This window comes from Idiotropiscis lumnitzeri, chromosome 16, assembly GCF_059441095.1.
Source record: "Idiotropiscis lumnitzeri isolate Australia: NSW breed Sydney's pygmy pipehorse chromosome 16, RoL_Ilum_1.0, whole genome shotgun sequence".
NCBI classification, from domain to species: Eukaryota; Metazoa; Chordata; class Actinopteri; order Syngnathiformes; family Syngnathidae; genus Idiotropiscis; species Idiotropiscis lumnitzeri.
In genome coordinates this window covers 16,035,067-16,057,121 of record NC_142406.1, presented here as the reverse complement: position 1 = coordinate 16,057,121, position 22,055 = coordinate 16,035,067, and the positions used below count along the sequence as shown (strand labels likewise).

The 22,055-nt window shown below is 51.0% G+C and overlaps 5 protein-coding genes across 9 annotated transcripts; 4 read left to right on the top strand and 1 right to left on the bottom strand.

Annotated features, from left to right (window-relative positions):
- Window positions 1-331: 331 nt before the first annotated feature.
- vps45 (vacuolar protein sorting 45 homolog) lies at window positions 332-4,145 on the top strand. The gene is made up of 15 exons (XM_088319553.1): window positions 332-635; window positions 976-1,110; window positions 1,208-1,268; window positions 1,350-1,429; window positions 1,532-1,600; window positions 1,680-1,817; window positions 1,887-1,997; window positions 2,422-2,556; window positions 2,627-2,740; window positions 2,812-2,979; window positions 3,073-3,231; window positions 3,324-3,431; window positions 3,507-3,628; window positions 3,710-3,841; window positions 3,920-4,145. The coding sequence occupies exons 1-15, from the start codon at window positions 543-545 to the stop codon at window positions 3,990-3,992; spliced, it is 1,698 nt and encodes a 565-aa protein (XP_088175679.1). The 5' UTR covers window positions 332-542; the 3' UTR covers window positions 3,993-4,145.
- Window positions 4,136-6,964, bottom strand: LOC148321789 (transmembrane protein 65-like). The gene is made up of 7 exons (XM_088319554.1): window positions 6,548-6,964; window positions 5,976-6,020; window positions 5,826-5,893; window positions 5,668-5,722; window positions 5,506-5,548; window positions 5,309-5,414; window positions 4,136-5,233 (listed from the first exon to the last, which is right to left on the bottom strand). The coding sequence occupies exons 1-7, from the start codon at window positions 6,798-6,800 to the stop codon at window positions 5,114-5,116; spliced, it is 690 nt and encodes a 229-aa protein (XP_088175680.1). The 5' UTR covers window positions 6,801-6,964; the 3' UTR covers window positions 4,136-5,113.
- Window positions 6,965-7,273: 309 nt separating this feature from the next.
- On the top strand, window positions 7,274-9,719 carry psmb4 (proteasome 20S subunit beta 4). Its single transcript, XM_088318422.1, has 8 exons — window positions 7,274-7,442; window positions 8,106-8,232; window positions 8,331-8,410; window positions 8,496-8,642; window positions 8,785-8,866; window positions 8,966-9,082; window positions 9,380-9,468; window positions 9,620-9,719. The coding sequence occupies exons 1-8, from the start codon at window positions 7,318-7,320 to the stop codon at window positions 9,630-9,632; spliced, it is 780 nt and encodes a 259-aa protein (XP_088174548.1). The 5' UTR covers window positions 7,274-7,317; the 3' UTR covers window positions 9,633-9,719.
- A 266-nt stretch (window positions 9,720-9,985) lies between these two features.
- On the top strand, window positions 9,986-14,487 carry rfx5 (regulatory factor X, 5). The gene is made up of 11 exons (XM_088318429.1): window positions 9,986-10,093; window positions 11,015-11,166; window positions 11,240-11,273; window positions 11,638-11,720; window positions 11,806-11,928; window positions 11,997-12,113; window positions 12,247-12,325; window positions 12,410-12,608; window positions 12,675-12,757; window positions 12,839-12,964; window positions 13,185-14,487. Exons 2-11 carry the CDS (start codon window positions 11,051-11,053, stop codon window positions 14,130-14,132), a joined length of 1,908 nt encoding a protein of 635 aa, XP_088174555.1. The 5' UTR covers window positions 9,986-10,093; window positions 11,015-11,050; the 3' UTR covers window positions 14,133-14,487.
- Window positions 14,488-14,493: 6 nt separating this feature from the next.
- LOC148321786 (phosphatidylinositol 4-kinase beta-like) lies at window positions 14,494-21,866 on the top strand. Of its 5 annotated transcripts, none has more exons than XM_088318404.1 (13): window positions 14,494-16,095; window positions 16,954-17,343; window positions 17,564-17,922; window positions 17,989-18,294; window positions 18,396-18,623; window positions 18,807-19,255; window positions 19,324-19,428; window positions 19,540-19,663; window positions 19,743-19,856; window positions 19,946-20,097; window positions 20,198-20,330; window positions 20,387-20,507; window positions 20,578-21,866. In XM_088318404.1, exons 2-13 carry the CDS (start codon window positions 16,956-16,958, stop codon window positions 20,757-20,759), a joined length of 2,661 nt encoding a protein of 886 aa, XP_088174530.1. In that variant the 5' UTR covers window positions 14,494-16,095; window positions 16,954-16,955; the 3' UTR covers window positions 20,760-21,866. The 5 variants fall into 5 exon arrangements, with proteins under 5 accessions (XP_088174530.1, XP_088174531.1, XP_088174529.1 ...); XM_088318405.1 differs by having other exon boundaries at window positions 14,494-16,565; XM_088318403.1 differs by having other exon boundaries at window positions 14,494-17,343; window positions 18,807-19,046; window positions 19,164-19,255.
- Window positions 21,867-22,055: the final 189 nt, after the last annotated feature.

Here is a 22,055-nt window from a genome sequence, read left to right as displayed (position 1 = left end):
GAATATTGAATGATTTCAAGTACAGTGGCTGAAAGGAAATGATTTGTGTACAGCTTTTATATTTAGTTGAGATATAATAAAAGTCGAGAGACGTCACGTGTCCAGGGGGGGAAAAAATGCTGACACTTCCGGTCACTGGTAAACGCAAAATAAATTTCAGGCAAATCATTTTGATTACAATCTATATAATCACTTTGAATCGTTTATAAACGAAATTAAACTCTCAAATATTTATATTTTTACGCGGACTGTGATACGAGCTTTCTTTTTGTGTGGGGCCAGTGGGGGGTGGCTGTTGACTTTTATTTTGAATGCCATTGTTGGACGTTAAAGGTCGACTTCCTTTCAAAGTGTGACGTTCAAAATGGCGACCGTGTTGTCTTGCGAGATGTTTGTTTAAGAAGATCCTGAAGGCTCAGCTGACGATTTTGGCCACTTTTCTCGGCTCATTTTCCTGTCCAGGCCTTCGTGCACGTCTGTTGTGTTTTCAGTGACTCTTCTTTTTTGTTGCCCTTGTTTTTTTATCGTTGTTGACGGCCGCCATGAACGTGACGCTGGCGGTGAAGCAGTACATCTCCAAGATGATCGAGAGCAGCGGGGCAGGGATGAAGGTGCTGCTCATGGACAAGGAGACGGTGAGGATGCACTGCAGCCACCAAACAAGCACTCCGGGGGAGGGTCTGGAGGGCGGGGGCAAATCCAAGTAGAAATACTTAGTTACTGTAATTTTCAGGTACATGACTGTATATCAGTTGAGGATGTATTTTTCTGACGACTTTTCACATTTGCACTCCACGTCACTTTTGCAATTCTCACTGATAAAAACACTTGATTTCTATCCCTTTATACACCCCCCCCTCACCTGTATTTTTATTTGTTCTACTTCACGAATGTGCCATTAGAACAACAAGGGGAATTTTTTTTTTTTTTTAACCCTGTTGAAAGCGCTCATTGTTGCCTGTCGTGCATGTGCAGACGAGCATTGTGAGCGTGGTCTACACGCAGTCGGAGATCCTGCAGAAGGAGGTCTACCTCTTTGAACACATTGACTCTCACAGCAGAGAAAGCATGAAGCACTTGAAGGCCATCTGCTTCCTCAGACCCACCAAGGTGCGTGCCGGCCATCATCATCGTCGCCATCGTCATCGTCGTCATCATGATAAGATAAAGAGCAGCCAGCCGGTGGTAATGTGTGTTTGTGCTGCAGGAAAACGTGGAGCATCTGATCCAGGAGCTGAGAAGACCAAAGTACAGCGTCTACTTCATCTGTGAGAGCACCCAGACAAGCTGCACGCCATCTTGGCGATACGTGATCAACTCATGTGCGTGCGCGTGTGTGTGTGTTTTAGACTTCAGCAACGTAATCAGTAAAAGTGAAATCAAAGCTTTGGCCGAGGCTGACGAACAGGAAGTAGTCGCTGAAGTGCAGGTGAGTGATGCTTTCGGAGTCCTTTGTAGCTCCGCCTCTCCGTTCTCGAGGACATTGTTGCTTCACACTGATTATGTGTGTGCGCGCGCGCATTTTCCACAGGAGTTTTATGGCGATTTCATTGCCGTCAATCCACACGTGTTCTCCCTCAACCTGCAAGGTGTGTCCAAGGTAAGGGACACCATGCCGCCAGCTCATCATACCTGTGCGCACGCTCATGCGCATGTGTGTGTGTTCGCGTGCACAACAGGGGCGCAGTTGGGACCCGTCCATGTTGTGGCGCTGCACGCAAGGACTGACGTCCGTCCTGCTGGCCTTGAAGAAGTGTCCCATGATCCGCTACCAGCTGTCCTCCGACATGTCCAAGCGGCTGGCTGAAAGCGTCAAGGTTAGCGCCCCCGCCGCCGGAACCGTCGTTGCCGATGGTCCTGATCTCTGAACTCTCGCCCCCGTGCAGCAAATCATCACCAAGGAATACGAGCTGTTCGACTTCAGGAAGACGGAAGTCCCGCCGCTGCTGCTCATTCTGGATCGCAGCGACGACGCCATCACGCCACTGCTTAACCAGGTGAGGTGTCGTGAAACCAGCGATTGACTTTGCTTTTCCAGAAGTGGATATTCCAAAACAGTTTCAGCAAAGATCTTGAGGCTAAGCTAGCTGGTCAGCGCCAGTCAACGCACTGCCAATGATCGTATGATTGTTGCCTTGTCGGTCACACGTTCTGTCTGGAATTTGTTGTTCTTTTTCGGGTGGGGCAGATTTTTAAAATAAATGAAAATAATCTTGAGGTATTGGCAAATTACACATTTCAATAACATTTTAGAAAATCTTTATTAATCACACTGAAAAGAAAATAGTAAACCTACAAACGGGGCAAAGGCATCGGGCCACTTTCCATTTGGTCGCTAAGCAACCAGCGACAAATATGGCAACCTTGAGAATCCCTCATCAATGTTTTTCCGTGTCCCGTTTGCGACTCGTACGTCGGCAGTGGACCTACCAGGCCATGGTGCACGAGCTGCTGGGCCTCAACAACAACCGCATCGACTTGTCCAGGGTACCCGGCATCAGCAAAGACCTGCGCGAGGTGGTCCTGTCCGCCGAGAACGACGAGTTCTACGCTAACGTGAGTATCCACCTGGAAAGGGAATCTTGTTTCATTTCGCTGTAAAAACCGTTCGTGTCTTCCTTTCCAGAATTTGTACTTGAACTTCGGCGAGATCGGCACCAACATCAAGAACCTGATGGAGGACTTCCAGAAGAAGAGACCCAAAGGCCAACAGAAGTTGGAATCCATCTCGGACATGAAGGTGGCGTCATTTCTTACCGCTGCTCGTTGTTGTCGTCATTGGCCGGCTGAATGACCCCGCCCCCTTCGCAGGCCTTCGTGGACAACTACCCGCAGTTCAAGAAGATGTCGGGCACGGTGTCCAAGCACGTGACGGTGGTGGGCGAGCTGTCGCGCCTGGTGGCCGAGCGGCAGCTGATGGAAGTGTCTGAGGTGGAGCAGGAGCTGGCCTGCCAGAACGACCACAACAGCGCGCAGCAGGTACGTGCACGTGCATGTGCACGTGCACGCGCGGCACCGACACTTTGCAGCTCATTGACATCCAGCAAAGAACATCTCGCGTTGTGTGTCCAGAACGTGCGTCGGCTGCTGCAGAACCCGCGCGTGTCGGAGCTGGACGCCGTGCGCTTGGTGGCGCTCTACGCGCTGCGCTACGAGCGCCACAGCAGCAGCGTCCTGCCCGCACTGCAGGACGAGCTGGCCAGGAGGGGCGTGTCCGAGAGGCACCGCAAGGTACGCGCCCGCACACTCTCTTTGAACCGCCGTTGTGCACGTTGGGCCGCCGCCATTCACTGACAAATGTGTGTGACGTGTGTGTGTGTCAGATGGTCCAGTGTGTTGTGGAGTACGGCGGTAAGAGGGTGCGAGGAAGCGACCTCATCACACCGACGGACGCCGTGGCCATCACCAAGCAGTTCTTCAAAGGCCTGAAGGTGTGCGACCGATCGCCGCGGCCAACGCTTGTAAACAGGCGTCATGTGTGACGTGCGACTGCGTGTTGCGCGCAGGGCGTGGAGAACGTGTACGCGCAGCATCAACCTCTTCTTCACGACACGCTGGATCAGCTGGTCAAAGGTCGCCTGAAAGACAGTCAGTTTCCGTATCTTGGAGCCAGCAGCCTCCGAGACAGGTGACGGGTCGCCGCGGAGGGTGACGGATTCGAGGGCACGTGACGCGTTGACGACGTGCGTGTGTGCGTGTGCGTGTGCAGGCCTCAGGACGTGGTGGTGTTTGTGATCGGCGGAGCCACGTATGAGGAAGCTCTGAGTGTTTACAACATGAACCGCAACACGCCTGGCGTGCGCATCGTGCTGGGAGGGAGCAGCATGCTCAACACCAAGAGGTCTCACACACGCACACGCGCACACACACACACCTTCGTCAACTGACACCCGTTCCTCCCTCTCTCTCCTGCTCTCAGCTTCTTGGAAGAAGTGATGTCATCGACAAGTGGGCGCTCGCAAGGCGTCAGTCGCCATGGCAACAGACACTGACCATTCCACCGTGCGTATTTGCTTTGCCGTCGTGAAGAAGTGTGAGGCAAAAACTGCTTGAAAAGTTTGCTGCTCTTGTATTTATGACTCTGATGTTTTTCTCTCTGTTCAACTGCTAACAATTTAATCACCAATAAAACAAAAATGTTCAAATTATTTTTATTTTTTTTCTCCAGCAAGCGTTATTGAAGGTGGGTATGGAATGAGGGACTATTGCGACCAATCGCGGGGGAAAATGTGAGTAATTGCTTCTAGAAATCGCAGGAACCCCAAAACACGATTGTTTTGTTACACTGAAAAAAAAAAGCAGGTTTTTTTTCATTCTACTCTTGACAAGCCACGACGCCGGATTTTTATTTATTTATTTTTTGATTCAAATGCATTCATGACGCGCAGGTTGGTACAAAAACATTGACGTTGTCCGATTAATTAAAAAACCAAAACAAAATAAAACGTGGAACATGTTCAAGGTTGACTGCACTTGGACGTAGAATGTCTCACACACACACGCTTGTGGCAGAAAAGTGAAGACAAAAAAAAAAAAAAAAGCCGTGAAGCAGAACCATCTGCAAGATTTTTGCGAATTGTCAGCACTCCCAAATTAAAACATTTTTTGGCACCGTTCTAAATTGCAAAACTACCACGGCGTTTTAGTGTCACCCAGCAAGAGAGGAGAAAAAAAAAAGTGAGATTTAAAAAATTTTTTCTCGCCAAACCGCGTCATGCAGAACGGAGTTGCGTTTTTTTTTTTTTTTTTGCATTTTTGTTTTTGTTGAGAGGAAAAAAAAACTTCATGGCAAAAACAATGAGCGTCAAATATTTGCAGATTTTTTTGGGGGGAAGCGACAACAGTAATTTCCAAAATTAAAAAACACTCATGATCTCTCCAGTTGTGTTTTTTCAGGAGGAATTTTTTTTTTTTGTTCCCCCAAATGTGAGTCCATATGGATAAGTATTACATTTGTGCTGGAATCCGATGCCTTTCCGTGAAATCACTTCCCATTGAAGGTTTCCAGTTTGGAAAATGCCCAGAATTCCCGCAGAAATCCTTCCTGGAAATTTTCCAGGCAAGGCAAAACCAGCAAACGAGGACCGTCTGCTTTTTTTTCTTTTTTTTTGCGTCAGGACTTTATCTCCTTCTCCGCCGCGTTGTCCGCCTTGATCTTCTTGTCGTCGTCGCTGACGAAAAGGAGCGGGAACATTCCCAAAAGGCAGCCGATGAACACGCCGATGGCTTTGCCCTGCGGGACGGACGGAACGTGCCGCGTTAATGGCGGCGTGTTGGCAAAGCGGCGAGGGTTGAGCGCCAACCTCACCGTGTGCGAGCTGAGCCTGGTCTGCCACATGTCGGCCTGCTTGGGCGTCAAGTCCGGCACCTGCATGCCCAGTTTGGACGCCAGCGCCTCCACGTAACCTGCCAAGCTAAGCGCACACGCACATCTAAGATCGAGAACGTGCACACTTACATGATGTGTATTGACCTTCAAATAGAGTAAGCTTCGAAAGTGGTTACCCGAGGCCGGCCAAGTCGGAAACCAGGTTGCCCCAGGCGGCGGCTGCGCGGACACAAAAAGCAAAAACACGTGGTTTGACATCCGCATCAACGCACGTTCTGCTGCCGATCACAGCTGAGCTTCAGTCTGAACTCAACTCAATCATCGGAACAGGATGTTACCAGCCATGGTGGAGATTCCCAGCGTGATTCCGATGGAAAGCTCGATCTGCGTCCCCTGCAGCCCCACAAGAAGACGACGACGAAAAAAAAAAAAAAAAACCCGACAAGTTACACGCTTGACAGGTGATGTCAAGAACGCAACGTGACCTGGCACTCACAGCTGAGATCATGATGGCGTTGTCCAGGAAACCAAAGCCGATGAAGGGAAGAGTGTTGTGGAATAAAACTGGAAAAAAAAAAAAAAAAGAGCAAGCAGCCATCAAGTGAGTGTTCGCGTGTGCAAGTGTGTGTGAGTGTGTGAAGCCGACCATATCGGATCTGAGCTGCGGTGGGCGGCGAAGGTTCCACCGTTTCTGTGGAGGAAAAAAAAACAAACTATTTTTGACATCCCAGGGGTAAACCCGTGCACGATATAGTTTTATAATGATAATAAATATGGTACTAAAACGACAAATAGACAAAAGGAAAATGGTCAAATGCTGACCATAATGAGAAAGGATGTTGATCACTTTTTGAACATTCTGGTCAGCTCGTTTTTAGGCATCAAAAGGAATCGCAGAGTTCTCAAAGAGTGAATACTAGTACCGGTATAGTTTGGGGAAAAAATTGTATGAATCATCCCTGAAAAAATTAACAATGGTGCGTTCCCATGAATGAGTCATCTTTACAGGATGATTTGATGTTTCCGTTGACTCACTCACTGGTGCCAATTTTCTATTTTGGGAGCAAAAAGATGAACAGGGACAAGACAAGTTGCCAAAGGTGCCAAAATAAAATTTGTGTGCCCAAGCTAGACCACGCCCATCCACTCGAAAGCCTGCCAGGTGAGACTCGAACCCGGAAGTGACGCGCGGGGCGGGGCGGGGCGGGTGAGGCGCACCTTGAGCGATGGCGATGGACTCGAAGTTCTGGAGCTCCTTGAGCAAGCAGGCCCTCTCACGAGCCTGCAGCCGGTAGATGAACTCTTTGGCCCGCTTGGGCGAGTTGAGCGGCTCCCTGGGCTCGTTGCGGCCGTGAGTGCCGAGCAGGCGTCGCGACCATTGGCTCACGGCTCCGCCCGCGAGCCTCCGCGGCCGAACCGCCGCAACAACAGAGCGAAGCGCCGCTGCCGCCGGCAGGCTCAAGCGCAGCATGCCGAGCGCACGGCACCGAAATGAATAAATAAATAAAGTCTCCCAGTGGTCGATTTGGTTTCTTCTCAACGTCCGCCCTAAAAGAACGAGCAACTTGCACGAGTCCACAAATGTCCCTTGTGCAAGTTCTGAAGCGCTCAGAGAAGTCAAGCCATACTGGGTGAGGCACTATTCCGGTTGGGCGTTTCAGGATAAAACACATGCTTTCCGGTTAGCGGTTTTCCACATGAGTTTTTTCCACTCGTCGTGATTTGAAGAGATATAATTCGTGTACATGTAGTTTCTTAAATGTAACAGCCGGTAACGCCACAGAGTCACCGTCTTTATTTATATAATGAGTGTATTCGTTTTATTTTAATATTGTCATTGTTTAATAATAATCATATAATAATTCATTATTATATCATAATCGGCATTATTAAAAAATTAAACACTTAATTTACTCATTTAAAACACTTCGCCAGTCGGTAAATTGCGTCTTGTCGTGACGTCACTTCCGGCAACGATTTCCCACAATATGGCGGCGAGCGACTTGACTCTCAATTTGTGGGAGAATGGACCGAAACCAGGGGCCTTTTATTCGCTCCAGAGCGGCAGCGGTGTCGGGCAGAGGTCGGCTGGCGGTCCTGTTCGACACACCCTGTGAGCGTCAAGCCGTCGTTGTCTTTTTTTTTTTATTTGAATCAGTTGAACTTTCGCTTTGAGCGCCGCTGATGCTGTATCATCGTCGAGCTAACTGATGCTAAGCTAACTAATGAGTACGATGAAGTTTTTGTAACAACACTTCTCTTGAATTGGGAATTGTTTACATATAAAGAGTCATCACGTCAAAGGTGGTCTTGTCTTGTGCTCGCGTTTGTTTGTTGGGTTAGCGAGTGTTAACGATTGCTCGTAAGACTGTCGCCCATCTATGCAATCATTTTCGACTGAAAAATATGCGCTCAAAAATCCAATTTGGATGCCACAAATTTGGCATAACGTTGGGCGCACGTTAAACACTAGTTGAATGCCACCAAGTTTGTATTATGTCCACACTAAACACAAAAGTGAGTTTTTGCATGTTTTCACGTATTGCCCTGTCTAATGATGGTGCACTCAATTTTGCTTCAGCAGTCGTCCAAATTTTTCATTTGAATGATATTAAACCCTAAAATGTTGCACTCGTTTCATGGCCACAAATGAGAATCGTGTCCTCTCATTGCCCCTCTCTTGGATTGGTCATTCCAATAAAACATGAACATCGCACACGACATGATGGAAAATGTCCAAATGTGTCGTTTAATTGTCATGAAATTTTGTGCGCAGGACCCCCATGGTGACGGGTACGTCGGTGCTAGCGGTCAAGTTCACGGGCGGCGTGGTGATGGCGGCTGACATGTTGGGCTCGTACGGCTCCCTGGCAAGGTTCCGGAACATCTCCAGGCTCATGAAGGTGATGCTGTGCATATCGACGCAAGAGGGAATGTTGCTACTTGACCCCATAACCTTCACAATGTATTTTAACGTGTTTTTTTTTTTTTTTTCCCCCAGGTGAACAACAGCACCATCCTAGGGGCTTCGGGCGACTACGCCGACTACCAGTACCTCAAGCAGGTTATCGAGCAGATGGTGTAAGCTTCCTCTGCCGTGAAAGCATGGATGGGGGTGGGGGGTTGATATGGATAAAAAAAGTGATTTTCGCTTTCCTCCCGCCAGCATCGATGAGGAGCTGCTGGGCGACGGCCACAGCTACAGCCCCAAAGCTTTGCACTCATGGCTCACCAGGGTCATGTACAACCGGCGCAGTAAGATGAACCCCCTGTGGAACACCGTGGTCATCGGCGGCTTCTACGACGGGCAGAGGTCGGCATGCGCTCCAGACCCGAAATGCAATGTTACTCAAAACAGCCAACGAGCAAAGCAACGTTACTCAGTGTGAACTGTCTTGTTTGTCTTGCTCATCGAAAATGATTACAAATTTTAGCCTGTTTTGTTTTCTCTGCAGTTTCCTGGGTTACGTGGACAAGTTGGGCGTGGCCTACGAGGCCCCCTCTGTGGCCACCGGCTTTGGTGCTTTCCTGGCTCAGGTCAGTCGTCATTCCTCCCACACGACAGGCTCTTATTGGTGTGTATTTGACCTGACAGCGCACGTGTGTGTGTGTGTGTGTGTGTGTGTGTGTGTGTAGCCCCTGATGCGGGAAGCGTTGGAAAAAAAGGTGGAAGTTAGCAAACAGGAAGCCCGCGAGCTGGTGGACCGTTGCCTCAAGGTCCTCTACTACAGAGACGCTCGCTCCTACAACAGAGTGAGTTCCAAAAACGGCAAAGTAGCAGGGTTCTTCGGGGATGGATTTTGCGGGTGCCGTGTGCACAAGTGCACAGTTCAACAGCCAAGTTTATACAAATTAGAATTAACCAAACGTTGCCTGTTAGTTCTTTGATCCGAGTGTGTATGTAATACTGCATTTGCAATTAAAAATAATGCTTAAATTAATGGTCAGATCCATTTTCATGATAATCAAAGTTGACCAAAATTAGGCAGAGACAACCGCCTTCGAATTTTATCCCTGCTCAATCACTCATCAGCATTTTTATTGTTTCAGTACGAGGTTGCCGTAGTAACCGCGGATGGGGTGGAGATTGTGGGCCCACTGTCCTCCGAAACCAACTGGGACATTGCTCACATGGTCAGGTAAGGGTCAAAGGTCTCATCTGCTTCCTCCGCATCTGAGATGAAGATGGCAGGTCACTGTCAAAAAAGGCGGGAAACACGCGATCTCAAGTCCCATTTAAGTGTGATATAATGCAATAATATGTTTGTGTTTGGTCTTCTCTTGTTGCAGTGGCTTTGAATGAACACCAGAGGGAGCCAGACTTTTCTGCTCATGCAAACATTTGTTTCTTGTCATTTTTGTATCATTCAAATAAATGTGTTCAATCAAACATTGTGTAGTTTGCTTTTGTCAATATATATGTATCAAATGACAATTTAGATTTATTAGTCATTACTATCACAATTAATGTTGTGATTATTTTAGCTACGCGTGTTGCATACGCGTTGTTGCTATGCAGAATAGCTGAGAGCAAATCATCCGTCTCGTAACTGGGCAGACCAGGCGACGTCGTCCAATTCGAATATTCTCCGTCAGAAAAATGTTTTGCCTCAGCAAATGAAATGCAGCCAGATTTGGGTATCCGGGCAGATTGGCGGCCGACCACCAATGGCAATAGACGTGTGCTTTGTAGTCAGGCAGACATAACAGAGTCGTCCAATCACAAAAAAATCTCAAGGACTTTTTTGCTGTATCTTGGCTCAGGTACTTTTCCTTTTCTTTTTTAAAATGCTAACTTGAACGCTTGTCATACGTGCTGCCGTCATTAATCAATACGATTCATTGCCCGCGTTTGGGAATTATTTCTAAGTAAAATTGAGTCTAAAAATAAGTGTAGGGCGCTTCGTCGCTTGCTAGCTGATGCTATTTGGTAGCAACGAGCTAGGCTTGCTTTGTTGCCCGAGACAAACGTTGCCGTCGTCGGTAATGTTCGGATGTTATCGTGTTTGACACTTTGTGCGGATGCCGGTGAGATTTAGATGATGACTATAAACGGCGTGTCCGCTCCGGTCCGCTAGCACGACGGCTAGCCGTTTAGCAAGATGCTAACGAAGCCGACACATGGCGGCCGGCAGCCTCGCGTTACCTCGCCTCCTCCGCCCGGGGTCGAACCGGACCCGCCGGACGGCGGAAGTTGCTCGGCTGGCGGGGAGCAAAAGCACTGCAGAAGCGCCGTGCGTCCTCAAACTTATAAAATATTTGATCACTCCTTAACAATTCTACTTGGTGTGTGTTTATGGACGTAATACAAAAAACGGAGGTCAATGACATCTTGATCACATTTGATGCTTCGTTCATATTGGTACCGTGTAAAATATGAGCAGGCCGGCACGGTGGACGAGTGGAGCAGCACCTCTACCTTGTGAAGGTCGCTTTCCGCCCAAGTCCTAAAAAAAACAAAAAAAAAACAGGCCCACTTCACTAAATGCAACGTTGTCCATTCTGACATTGAGTGTTTGTCAACACGAGCCTTAAGTGGTGACCAATCCCGGATGTCCGCTGGGTGAGGAGAAAAAAGTTCTGTTAGAAAGCAAATGGATAATTTGTAAAAATGTGCCGTTTGTGTCATTTTGGATGAGTAAAGAGCAACTTTGAGGGCCGTCTCTCACGTCTGTCTGTGTTCAGATGGTGCTCCTGAGCACTGCCTAGTCGGGAGTCCACATGTTGGAGGAGCAGCACCGGTGCCAGCCTGGAGGCGGCGAGGAGGCCGACGCGGACATGCCCGACGGCGACACAGAGCCCAGCATGCTGCTACAGAAGCTCAAGACAAACATCTCGTACGTCAAATCATCACGACATCGACCACAGACTCCATCCGACAATCTCATGTTCTTTTTGCCTCTGTTGCAGAAAGAGCGTCCAGACTAAAGTGGACCAGATCCTAGTGAGAACCATGTGACACAAATTCACAATGGATGGGTGGCTTGTAGATTTTGTCCATAAATTTGTTATTTTTATCTAGACAAAAATCTTTTATTTTATTTATTTATTTATTTTTTTGGGGGGGCTTTTGTGGTTAAAAGTGCATCGTCACTCAAATTGACGATCATTCAGTTACTGCTGGTTTGGTCTGTCACATCTGCCAGAAAATCACCAAAAATGTTGATCATGGTTTTCCAAAGTGATAGTAGATGTTTGCTATTGAACTTTTAGTTTGACATGCTAGTGCCTGGTTGCCCCAAAAAAAAAAACACAATGCCCGACCATGTTACCAGTTGGTGATGTCATGGTGTGTTCTTGTTGGACAGCAAGACGTTCAACGCTTCTCCGACAACGACAAGCTGTACCTGTATCTTCAGCTGCCCTCGGGCCTCGGCGCCACCGACAAGAGGTCTGGCACGGCCGCTCGCGCACCTTCTGCTCCACAATTTGGAAGTAAAAACATTCCTTCCAACTCTGTGTTTGCGTTTGCGTAGCGGCGGAGGCGACAATTTGTTCAACACGTCGGAGCAACTTCACACCTGCAATTGGATCCGCAGCCACCTAGAGGAGCACTCGGACACGTGTCTGCCCAAGCAGGATGTCTACGAAACCTACAAGTAAGCGCGCCGACACGCACGTCGAGTGACCCGTCGTCTGCCGTCTGCGTAACCTGTGCCGTTTTCAGGCGCTACTGCGAGAACCTGCAACATCGGCCGCTGAGCGCCGCCAACTTCGGGAAAATCATCCGAGACATTTTCCCCAACATTAAAGCCCGACGGCTCGGAGGCCGAGGCCAGTCCAAATATCCTGACGTTGAGCGTTGCTATGGCGACGCAATGTACACAATGGGTCTCCTTTTGGACCCTGTCGTTATCCTCGCGTGTTGTGAACGTGTCGAGTGTGGCGTGAGCTTTCCCTAACTGCTCGGGCGGCACGTACTGTTACAGCGGAATCCGGAGGAAGACCGTCCTCAACATGCCGCTGCTGCCCAACCTCGACCTCAAGAGAGACCCGGTACGCATTTTCACACCAGCGTGAGCGCACACACAGCTAATCAATCGCTCTTCATCTCCTTGTCCTCCTTTCCCGCGCGCTCAGGCGGAGTTGACGGAGTTGGTGCAGACGTACAAACAGGAAGTGATGGAGGCGGCGTGCGAGCTGATCTGCGACTGGGCGCAGAAGATCCTCAAGCGTTCCTTCGACACGGTGGTGGAGATCGCTCGCTACCTCATCCAGGAGCACATCGTCAACCCCCGGTGCAGCCAAGCCGAGCTGGTGGCGTCTGCGGCGCTAGCGGGTACGCGTGCACGTGAGCCTTTGAGTGCGTTCGGGGGGACCTCACCGTGTCCCCGCTGTGTTCCAGGAGGTCACCCCAAGCCACAAAAGGTCATCAAGAAGACTCCCCTGCCGTCCAAATGCGAGGATGACGACCCTGCGGACCCGAAGGTAGGCCAGGCCACGCCCACCGGCCTCTCTGCGCCCTCACATCCTGTCGCCACCGCTCACCACTTTCTGTTTTCTCGGAAGGACTGCGGAGACTCCGCCTCCTCGTCCGCGTCAAAGCTGATGGCCGCCGACAAGGCGGCACCTGCGGCCAAACCGCTCTCACTGGAGGCTCCGCCCTCCCCCGCCGTCTCCTCTCTGCGGCCTGCAGTAGGTCACCGATGGCTGTCAATGAAATTCCTGGTTTTTGATTGATTCATTTTTGCACGATTTTCTTCATCTTCATTTTGTCCCACTTTTTTGTTGGTGGAATGTTTTTGGGGGTTTGTTATTCTTTGGATTGTTTGAAATATGGAAATGACGGCTCATATTTCAGAAAACTTGGTTATCTCTAAAAAGACGTGTGCGTGTGTGCGAACGTGTGTTGCAGGTGGAGGCGTACATGAAGCAGCTTCCCCGGATCCTCCCCCGAAGCTCCCTCCCGGAAAAGACGCCGCTGTCTGTGCGCTCGTCACCGCCCTCGCTGGCGCCCAAAGATGCTTCGGCCGTCGGTGGCGGGTCCGGGCCGGGCGGCCCCGCTACGAGTGGCGGCGGCGGTGTGAAGGTGATCGCCATGGCGACGCTACCCCAGCAGCAGGGCAGCGCGCTCCCCCTCATGATCGTCCCTCAGGGCTGTTTGTCGTATGAGCGGGAAAAAGCGCCACCGCCCGCATCCGTGCTCCAGAAAGCGCGAGAGGGCGCCGCCAAGCGCCCCCCTGAGGCCACGGTCGGTACTTTGGCCGCTCCTCCCGTCAAACGGAAACGCGGGAGACCTAGGAAACCTCGCCCAGAGGACGCTTCCCCCCCGCCCGCCGCACCGCCTCAGCCGCCGCCCCCGGTGGCGCCCCAGGGCCCCATCATCACCTCGGTGATGGGCGGCGTCATCCAGAAGGCGTCGTCGTCATCGTCTGCGTCCGCGTCCGCTTCACAGTCGGTGCTGGAGCTGGTGATCCGGGAGCCGCCGGGTCTGCTTCTCAGCGCGCTGCCCGCGCCGCCCGCCACCGCCCAGCGGGGTCAGGCCGGCGGCGGCCTGCCTGAGGCCGACTGCCACACCCGGCCACTGCTGCTCTTCCAGAGCGCGGGAAATGCCGGGTGGGAACTGGCGGCGTCCGGTCGCACACCCATGGTGGAGGTCATCCAGAAGGCGCCCAGACCGAGCAGCAACAACAACAAAAACAACAGCAGCAGTAGCAGCAACCCTCTGCTGGCGACTCCCAGAACGCAGCGTGAGTGCGGCCAAGTGGAACTCAAGCTCACGCCGGTGGACAGCAACTCACCGTCTTCTTCGTCGTCGTCTTCTGTGGTCCGAAAGGAAGAGGAGCCAGCGCACAGCCCCTAGAGGCCACTTCCCCTTTTCCCTCAAAGCCCCGCCCCCTCACCCTTCTTCTGGATCGGCCACTTGGGTGACCGATCGGGGGATGAATGACGCCTCGACCTCCAGCCGAGCTGCCGTTTCATTCAACGTACACTGTGGCTCCTCCTCCTCGCATCCGTCCGTCAGTCTGTCTGTAGGACACGCCCCCTCCAGAGCCCGAACGAGAAGTCGTGTTCCGGAGGGACCAACAGGAAGTTGACTTAACTACGGGTCAGAACCTGCTCCAGGTTCTTTTCGCTGACCTCCACGCTTTTTTGTGCGCTTTGTTGCTCCTTTGCGCCCACTACTGTCTTCAACGTGCGTGTGCGCGTGTGTCCACGTGCGTTTGTTTCCCTGTGTGTGTGTGCGTGTCCATGTTTGTGAGTGTGTACGTGTATTTTAATGTCTGAGTGTGTTTGAGGTTGTGTGCGTGTGCGTGCACATCACAACGCTCTTGTCATTGTCAGCGAGCGATCACGCGACCCACGCACCTCCAAACTGACGGGCTCTCGAACTGCCGACAACTGGCTGGTGTGAAATCGTCATCGGTGGCGTCATGATGTCCAAAATGGTGAGCACAATGTTGTCCTAAAACGTTCACATGCAGTAAATTATGTTCTTAGCGTGTTGGCTTGCACTTTTGTTTGCACTAATGCCATGTCATTTATGTCCTCTGATGATGATGATCATTATTATTACTGATAATAATAGTGAGTGTTGAGAATGAATTGTCGGGAAAATATAGTCTGGCGTTTCCGCAACAATGGTAGGAAAGAAGTGGAAATGTTTTTTCCGCTTGACATTCGAAGTGGGTGGCAACGACGATGACGTTAAAGATCGGTAATCGGGTAGCGTGTGTGGATTAACCGTGCACACGCACCATTTTGCACTTTGATACAAGAAGTCGAAGGAGGAGGCAGGAAGTAATGTTATTGTTTGACTTGCAGCAAGTGTTGCGTGGGTCACACAGCGCTGGGGCATTGTGGGTTTTGTAGTCCTGCCAGATTCTGTTTTCAGAATGTTTTTTTTTTGTTTGTGTTGCTATGACAACGTGTCCCGCATGGTGTTCCTGTGAGTTTTTTATTTTTGTTTGTTTGCACTTTATACTTGTTCTTTACTCTTGGTGTGTTCTTCAAGTGTTTCGTTGACGGCGTGAAGCCGACCAAGTCGGTCCAACTGTAAAAAAAAAAAAAAAAACTAAACAAGATGCCAATCATAAGTGAAATGCACCTTTCCTTTCCTCGTCTGTCTTTTCCCCTTTCTTTCTTTCTTTGTCGTGAAAATTGGCGGAAGTGATGGAGCCATGTTCCAATGCGCACTGACCCAATTAAAACAAAACATGTCACATGTTCACAGCATGATTCTGGGTGGGATGATTTTATTTTCAAAGGAATTTAAAAGCGAGAGATAGAGACGACAATCGACATAATCACAGCGCGTTCGTTTATGAGTTTGTGTTTTGGTCCAACCGGAAGAAGACGTATGATAAAAATGTGCTACGTCACAAAAGAAAACCTGTGAGCCAGCGGAAGTCATGCAGTAACTTTTTAAAAGAAAAGAAAAGGGAGAAGAAAGCGCGAAAAGAAAAACTTCACCCGTCACCCGAATTAATATTTGAAACGGGTACGAGGCTTAAAAAACTAAAAAATATAAATGAAAAAATTGGGGGCCGTGGAGGCAATCGACACGTTCTAAAACATACGCGTGGTGCACTTCTATTCTGGAAACCAAAACCGGAAGTGTGGTCTTGCTGCATCCTGGCTAGCTGGTTGATCTTGCGTCATAGCTGCCTGAAAACAAATCAGACCGACCATCAACACGTCCGCAAAACAGTCGCAACGCAACCGCGAGACAACCAGATGGACACGTCGACGCTGTGAGACCACCACCGGATGTCAAAGTGGACTCGCCGAAAGCGACTTGACCAACTTGCTCCTTTTGGCTAGCGGTGAGTGTCCGATGCTCCAAGCCTCTTCCGCCCTCTGGGGAACTTGTCGGTGTTGACGAACGTTGGTTGCTTGGTTGGACGCCTTTTCTTCCTCCTCCTCATCGTCACTTGCGCCGCAGCCGACGCGCATGCGCAAACGTCACGCGTCCACAAAGTTGCTCTCCCGTTGTGTCGTGACGTCACAAGACGTGACTGCTGTCGTTGTGGTGGCGCCGACACAAGCTCAAATCTGCGCTGACGTCACAGGAATTCCAAAGGTGCAAATCGTGCGTCTGTCTGTTTTGCGTGTGTGCAATTTAGTTGTGAGTTTTATGTGTGAGTGACTGTGTAAGAATGAGAGTATGTGAGTGATGTGTTCCAGATGTGTTGTGAGATGACGTCACAGGAGTCAGCTCATCCATTCCAGACTGGGACACAGCTGACGAGAAGTTGGCTGCTTTTGTCCTGAGTGAGGACGACGAGCTTCAAATGTTTGTAAACCCTGTCCCCTAATTTTGTCATATAGGATGCCCCCAAGTTTCTTTTAATTGTGACGTGTTTGGAGTGTAACCAATCAACAAGCTGGTTGGCTGGCAGACAAAGAAGTGGACAAAAATGAACTGACGTCATCCCTCAAACACAAAAACTAAAAAGCACAGTACCCGAAACTCTTAGGTCACGTCGTGAAGACTTGGCCGGCAAAATATCCCAAGATGCATTTGGTGGCGCCGTCCAAATTGTTTGGCTTTTTTGTTTTTGATGATCTGATGGAATCCAGACTTGACAAGTCGTCCGGCGTTCTGTTTCTTCCAATTCTCACATTCCGAGGAAGTTGGTTCGTTCTTGATCTTAAGAAACAACTTGTCTTGTCCTCCCCAGAGATGGCCGACACCCAAGTTTCCTTCTCTCCCGCCCTGCGTCTGCTCCAGCTAAGCCCTGCCCAAACATCGGCGCCCGCCCCGCCGTCGTCCTCGCCCACTGCCTTCTCGTGCCCGTCGTCGCCCTCCAGCGCCTCGTCGTCGTCCTCGTCATCATCTTCGCGTTGTTCTGAGAGCTGTTCGGACTGCCCGTCTCGCCGGCAGCGGCGGCGCCGCCCGGCACCCCGTTCCCAGCCGGCCCGCAATGAGCGGCCGTCCTCGCCCAGCGCCAGCCCTCGCAGCTCCAGCCTCGGCGGCAGCAGTACCAGCCTCAGCAGCGAGGCCCCCGACCACGCCCCTGACACCCCGCCCCCGCCGGAGGACCGAGAGGAGGAGGAGGAGAAGCCTCAAGGTGACCCAGCCAGTCAGTCCGTCCGCACCGCCGTCCTTCATCCTTTTTCCTGCTTGTCGCGATCCTCTTTCTCTCTGTTTTTTTATTCGTTTTTAGAATTGTACAACCATCCCTCTTACTTTTTTTTTTTTTTTTTCAAATCACCTTAATTTGAAAGCTCCGGTTTGACACCTTTAACCTAGTTTTAAACCCTGCTTAAAACTTTAATTTGTTGGTGCAGTGATTAACACGGAGGTGGCGCTGAAGGCGTGCCAGGAAGTCCTGCTGAAGGTCCAAATGCAGCAGCAAGACGGCGCCATCCGAGAGGAGGACGAGGAGGAGCGGCGGGCGGACGCGCGCGACCTCTCGCCGGCGTCCGATCGCTCGTCATGGCTGCTCCGCCTGTTCGAGTCCAAGCTGTTTGACGCGTCCATGGCGGTGGCGTACCTGTTCAAGTCCAAGGAGCCCGGTGTGCAGGCCTACATCGGGAACCGCCTCTTTGGCTTCCCGCCCGCCGACGTGGACTTTTACCTGCCTCAGCTGCTCAGCATGTACGTGCACATGGACGGCGAGGTGGGCGACGCCATCCGGCCTTACCTGGTGAGTGGTGGCGCGACGCGGCGTGACGAGGCGGGGGTGCCGTTCTGACGTGCGATTGGTGGGCAGGTGCAACGCTGCAGCGGCAGCATCGTCTTCTCGCTGCTGTGCGCGTGGCTGCTGGGCGCCTACACATCCGACATGCACATCTCAACCCAGCGACATTCGCGAGGGGCCAAACTGCGCAAACTCATTCTGTCCGACCAGCTGTGGCCCCCCGCCGCAACGTCAACGTCGTCGCCGGGCGCGTCGCCCTCCCAACGGAGCCACCAGAGATCCAATTCCGATGCCGCCATCGCCGCCGCATTCGGCGGGGCAGGCGGTGCCTTGCATCGGACCGGAAGCAACACCAAAGTGGAAGCGCGCCAACAGGAGGTGAGGCACGCCATTTTGTTGTTGTTGTTGTGGCGGTTAGCATGTCTGCCTCCTGGAAGGGGGACGTCTCAATTTTGCCTGACGCCACAATGTGTCCCCAGCCGGAGCGTCTGCGTCCTCAGCGCGAGCTGGTCAAATCTCTGCTGGCTATCGGTCGCCGTCTGGCGTCGCTGCCCAGCAAAGAGCAAAAGACGCAGCGTCTGATCTCGGAGCTGTCGCTGCTCAACCACAAACTTCCCGCCAGAGTTTGGCTGCCCACCGCCGACTTCCAGCACCACCTGGTCCGGATTCCGCATACGCAGGCCGCCGTGCTCAACTCCAAAGACAAGGTCGGTACGCTGAAGACGCAAACAAAATGCCCCATGAATTCATTTGATCATGTTAAAACGAGAAGTTGAACTTGCGTTGCGGAGGAATAAAACCCCAAAAAAGCGTAAATCGCGTCCATATACGATGTGGTGTCAATGCGACATTTCACCGGACTGCCCGCCGGCCGCGTTTGCCGTGGACAGGCTCCGTACATCATCTACGTGGAGGTACTGGAGTGCGAAAACTTCGAGACGTCGGCCGTCCCCGTCCGCATTCCCGAGACTCGGATTCGCTCGGCCCGCTCCGCCGACAACCTGGATTTCACGGCGGACACCGCCGCCGCTGCCGCCGCCATCACCGCTGGACACCTCTCCAACGTGCACAACTACGACAACGACGACGACGCCTGGGCCACCCACGACATCGGACAGCTGCTGGTGGAGGTGAGCGCGAGCTTATGCCAACTTGACTTCCTGTTTACGTCGTTTCCTTCCGATGAACTTCCGGCTGACTTCCTGTTTTCTTTGCCGTCTCCTTCCCGGTCTGCGGCGGAGGTTCAGACGAGCAGCAGCGACAACCTGAGTCAGTTTTCCGTGGACAGCCTGACCAGCGTGGAGAGCAGGGAGGTGTTCGTCGCCGCCGGAGACATACGGTGAGTCGGCGTCAGATGTCATCCGCTTCCCGTTCCTGTCGCGGCTGACGTTGTCGCGTGGGCCGCAGACGCCGGCTGTCGGAAAACCTGGCGCACACGCCCACGTCCTTCAGGAAGGACCCCGAGGACCCCTCGGCTGTCACCCTCAAAGAACCCTGGGAGGAGAAAGTCAGGTGGGGGCCGGCACTGCACGCACGCCATCACGTCAGGATGCGATCTCAAGTAAACACGTGTGTGTGTGTGTGTGTGCGTGTGTGGGGGTGTGTGTGTGTGTGTGTGCGCAGGCGTATCCAGGAGACGTCGCCTTACGGCCACCTGCCCGGCTGGCGTCTCCTTCCTGTCATCGTCAAGTGCGGAGACGACCTGAGACAAGAACTTTTGGCCTATCAGGTGCTCACGCAGCTGCAGGTGCCCGCCCCCTTCCTTCCTTTTCCACGCCTTGCCGTTAGCACATTAGCACGTTAGCATGATGAGCGCTTGTCTTCAGGCCATCTGGCGTCAGGAGCGACTTCCTTTGTGGATCAAACCTTACAAGATCCTGGTGATGTCATCAGACAGCGGCATGATCCAACCTGTCCTCAACGCCGTGTCCCTGCATCAGGTAGCGGAGACGTGTGGCGCCGTCTCTTCCTGTTTGCTGCTGTAATCTTGGCGAGTGTGATGCCAAATATTCCAATCTTCCGTCGTCAGGTGCGCAAGCAGAGTCAGCTGTCGCTGCTCGACTACTTCCTGCAGGAACACGGCAGCTTCACCACCGAAGAGTTCCTCAGCGCTCAGAGGAATTTTGTGCAGAGCTGCGCCGGCTACAGCCTGGTCTGTTACCTCCTGCAGGTCAAAGACAGGTCAGGCGTTTTTTTTCTCCTCTCGGTGCTGCTCATCGCGCCACGCTAAGTCGGACATTGCCGTTACCAAGACAACCAACTGTGATTTTTGTCCGCGCAGACACAACGGCAACATCCTGCTGGACTCGGAAGGTCACATCATTCACATCGACTTCGGCTTCATCTTGTCCAGTTCTCCGCGCAATCTCGGCTTCGAGACGTCCGCCTTCAAGCTGACCGCCGACTTTGTGGAGGTGAGCGCGGCGTCATCTGTCATTTTGCGACTTTTTGGTGACGCGTGCGTGCTCAGGTGATGGGCGGCCTGGACGGCGACATGTTCGTCTACTACAAGATGCTGATGCTGCAGGGGATGATCGCCGCCAGGAAGCACATGGATAAGGTGCTGCACATCGTGGAGATTATGCAGCAAGGTACGCTTGCGAGGCTCGATTTGCATCCGTGTCCAGACTGCGTGAGTGACTGGGCCGTTTGCTTTGGCAGGCTCGCACCTGGCATGCTTTCAGGGCTCGGGGACCATCCGCGGCCTGAAGGAACGTTTTCACATGAGCCTGACGGAGGAGCAGCTGCAACTTCTGGTGGAGCGGATGGTGAACGGCTCCGTGCGCTCCATCACCACCAAACTCTACGACTCCTTCCAGTATGTCACCAACGGTATCATGTGACCCGACAACCTTCCCGCCCCCTTCTCACGTTTGGATTCTGCTGCTGCTTGTTTTAATGCTTCTTCCGCTTCCTGCTGCCTCCTGCCTCTTCTTCTTCTGCGTCATTCTACTTGGACTTGTGCAGCTTATGAATCTGCCTTTTTTTTTTTTTGCTTCTTTATCTGCCTTCTCATTTTTTCTTCAGCTGCTACCTCTTTTTGCCTCTTGTTCTTCTTGAAGCGCGCAATACACGACCGCACGCGATGCAAAACTTTTGTGTTGTTGCTGCGACACTTCTACCGCAAATTCTGCACGAGACTAGCTTGTTAGCTTTAGCATTTATGCTAACCTTGCACACGCGACAAGTGCTGAATGTTTTGTTTGTTGTGTCCTTCGTCTTAAAAGTTCACGTTGACGTCTTAGTTGTGATGAGAATGCTAACGTTAGCATGACCTTTGACTCTTACGTTTTTTGTTTACATGGCGAACGAAGGTCCGTTTGCAATTTCACGTTAAATGGAGCCGTTGTTTGCTCTGGTAATGGAAGAACAGATGCACTCAGTTTACACTACGCAACTCGTTGTGGCTCTTGCGATTGGCCAACACTACATTCCTGTGATTGACTCCAGTCAATCAGGAGGCGCGTTTACATTGCGGTTGTATGACTGCTGAAGGAGGACCTGATCGAAGACAATTTGTGTGAAGCCACATCTTTGTATCATTGGCATTGACGGAGCTAGCCTAGTCTAGTCGCGGCCAACTGTAAACACTTCAGTATGAATTCTAATAATAAAATGTACAGTCTATATTTATATTCACTGCCGGGCTGTCAAGTTGTGCTAACCAGATAACATTTGAATAAGTCAAAGTACTGTAACTGGTTTTATTGACAGCAGATCGCTTGATCTGAATTTTTTTTTTTTTTTTAATAAACCACAAAAGAGAAAGCACACTACTAGAAACTGATAGCATGCTGTTAGCATTCTATTAGCCAGCTAGCTGAAACACTTTGTTGTTGTTCTCAAGAATGAAAACAAAGCCATGAAGATAAAGTATTTTTGCCTTGTTTCTTCTGTCACTATTTGGTAAAAATGTGAAAATTAAAAAAAAGAAAGTTTGAATGTGAAAACATGCATGAGGTGCTCTTATTTTTTTGGAGTAAAAGTGTGACGATTTATCGACAACTAATCAATGACCAAATTAATCGACAACTATCTTGAAATTATTTCGGGAGATCTTTAACTTTAAATCGAATCAACATTTCTGACTGATGACCAAAAATCTCAAATTGTCTTCAGTTTTTATTATTTGAATGAAA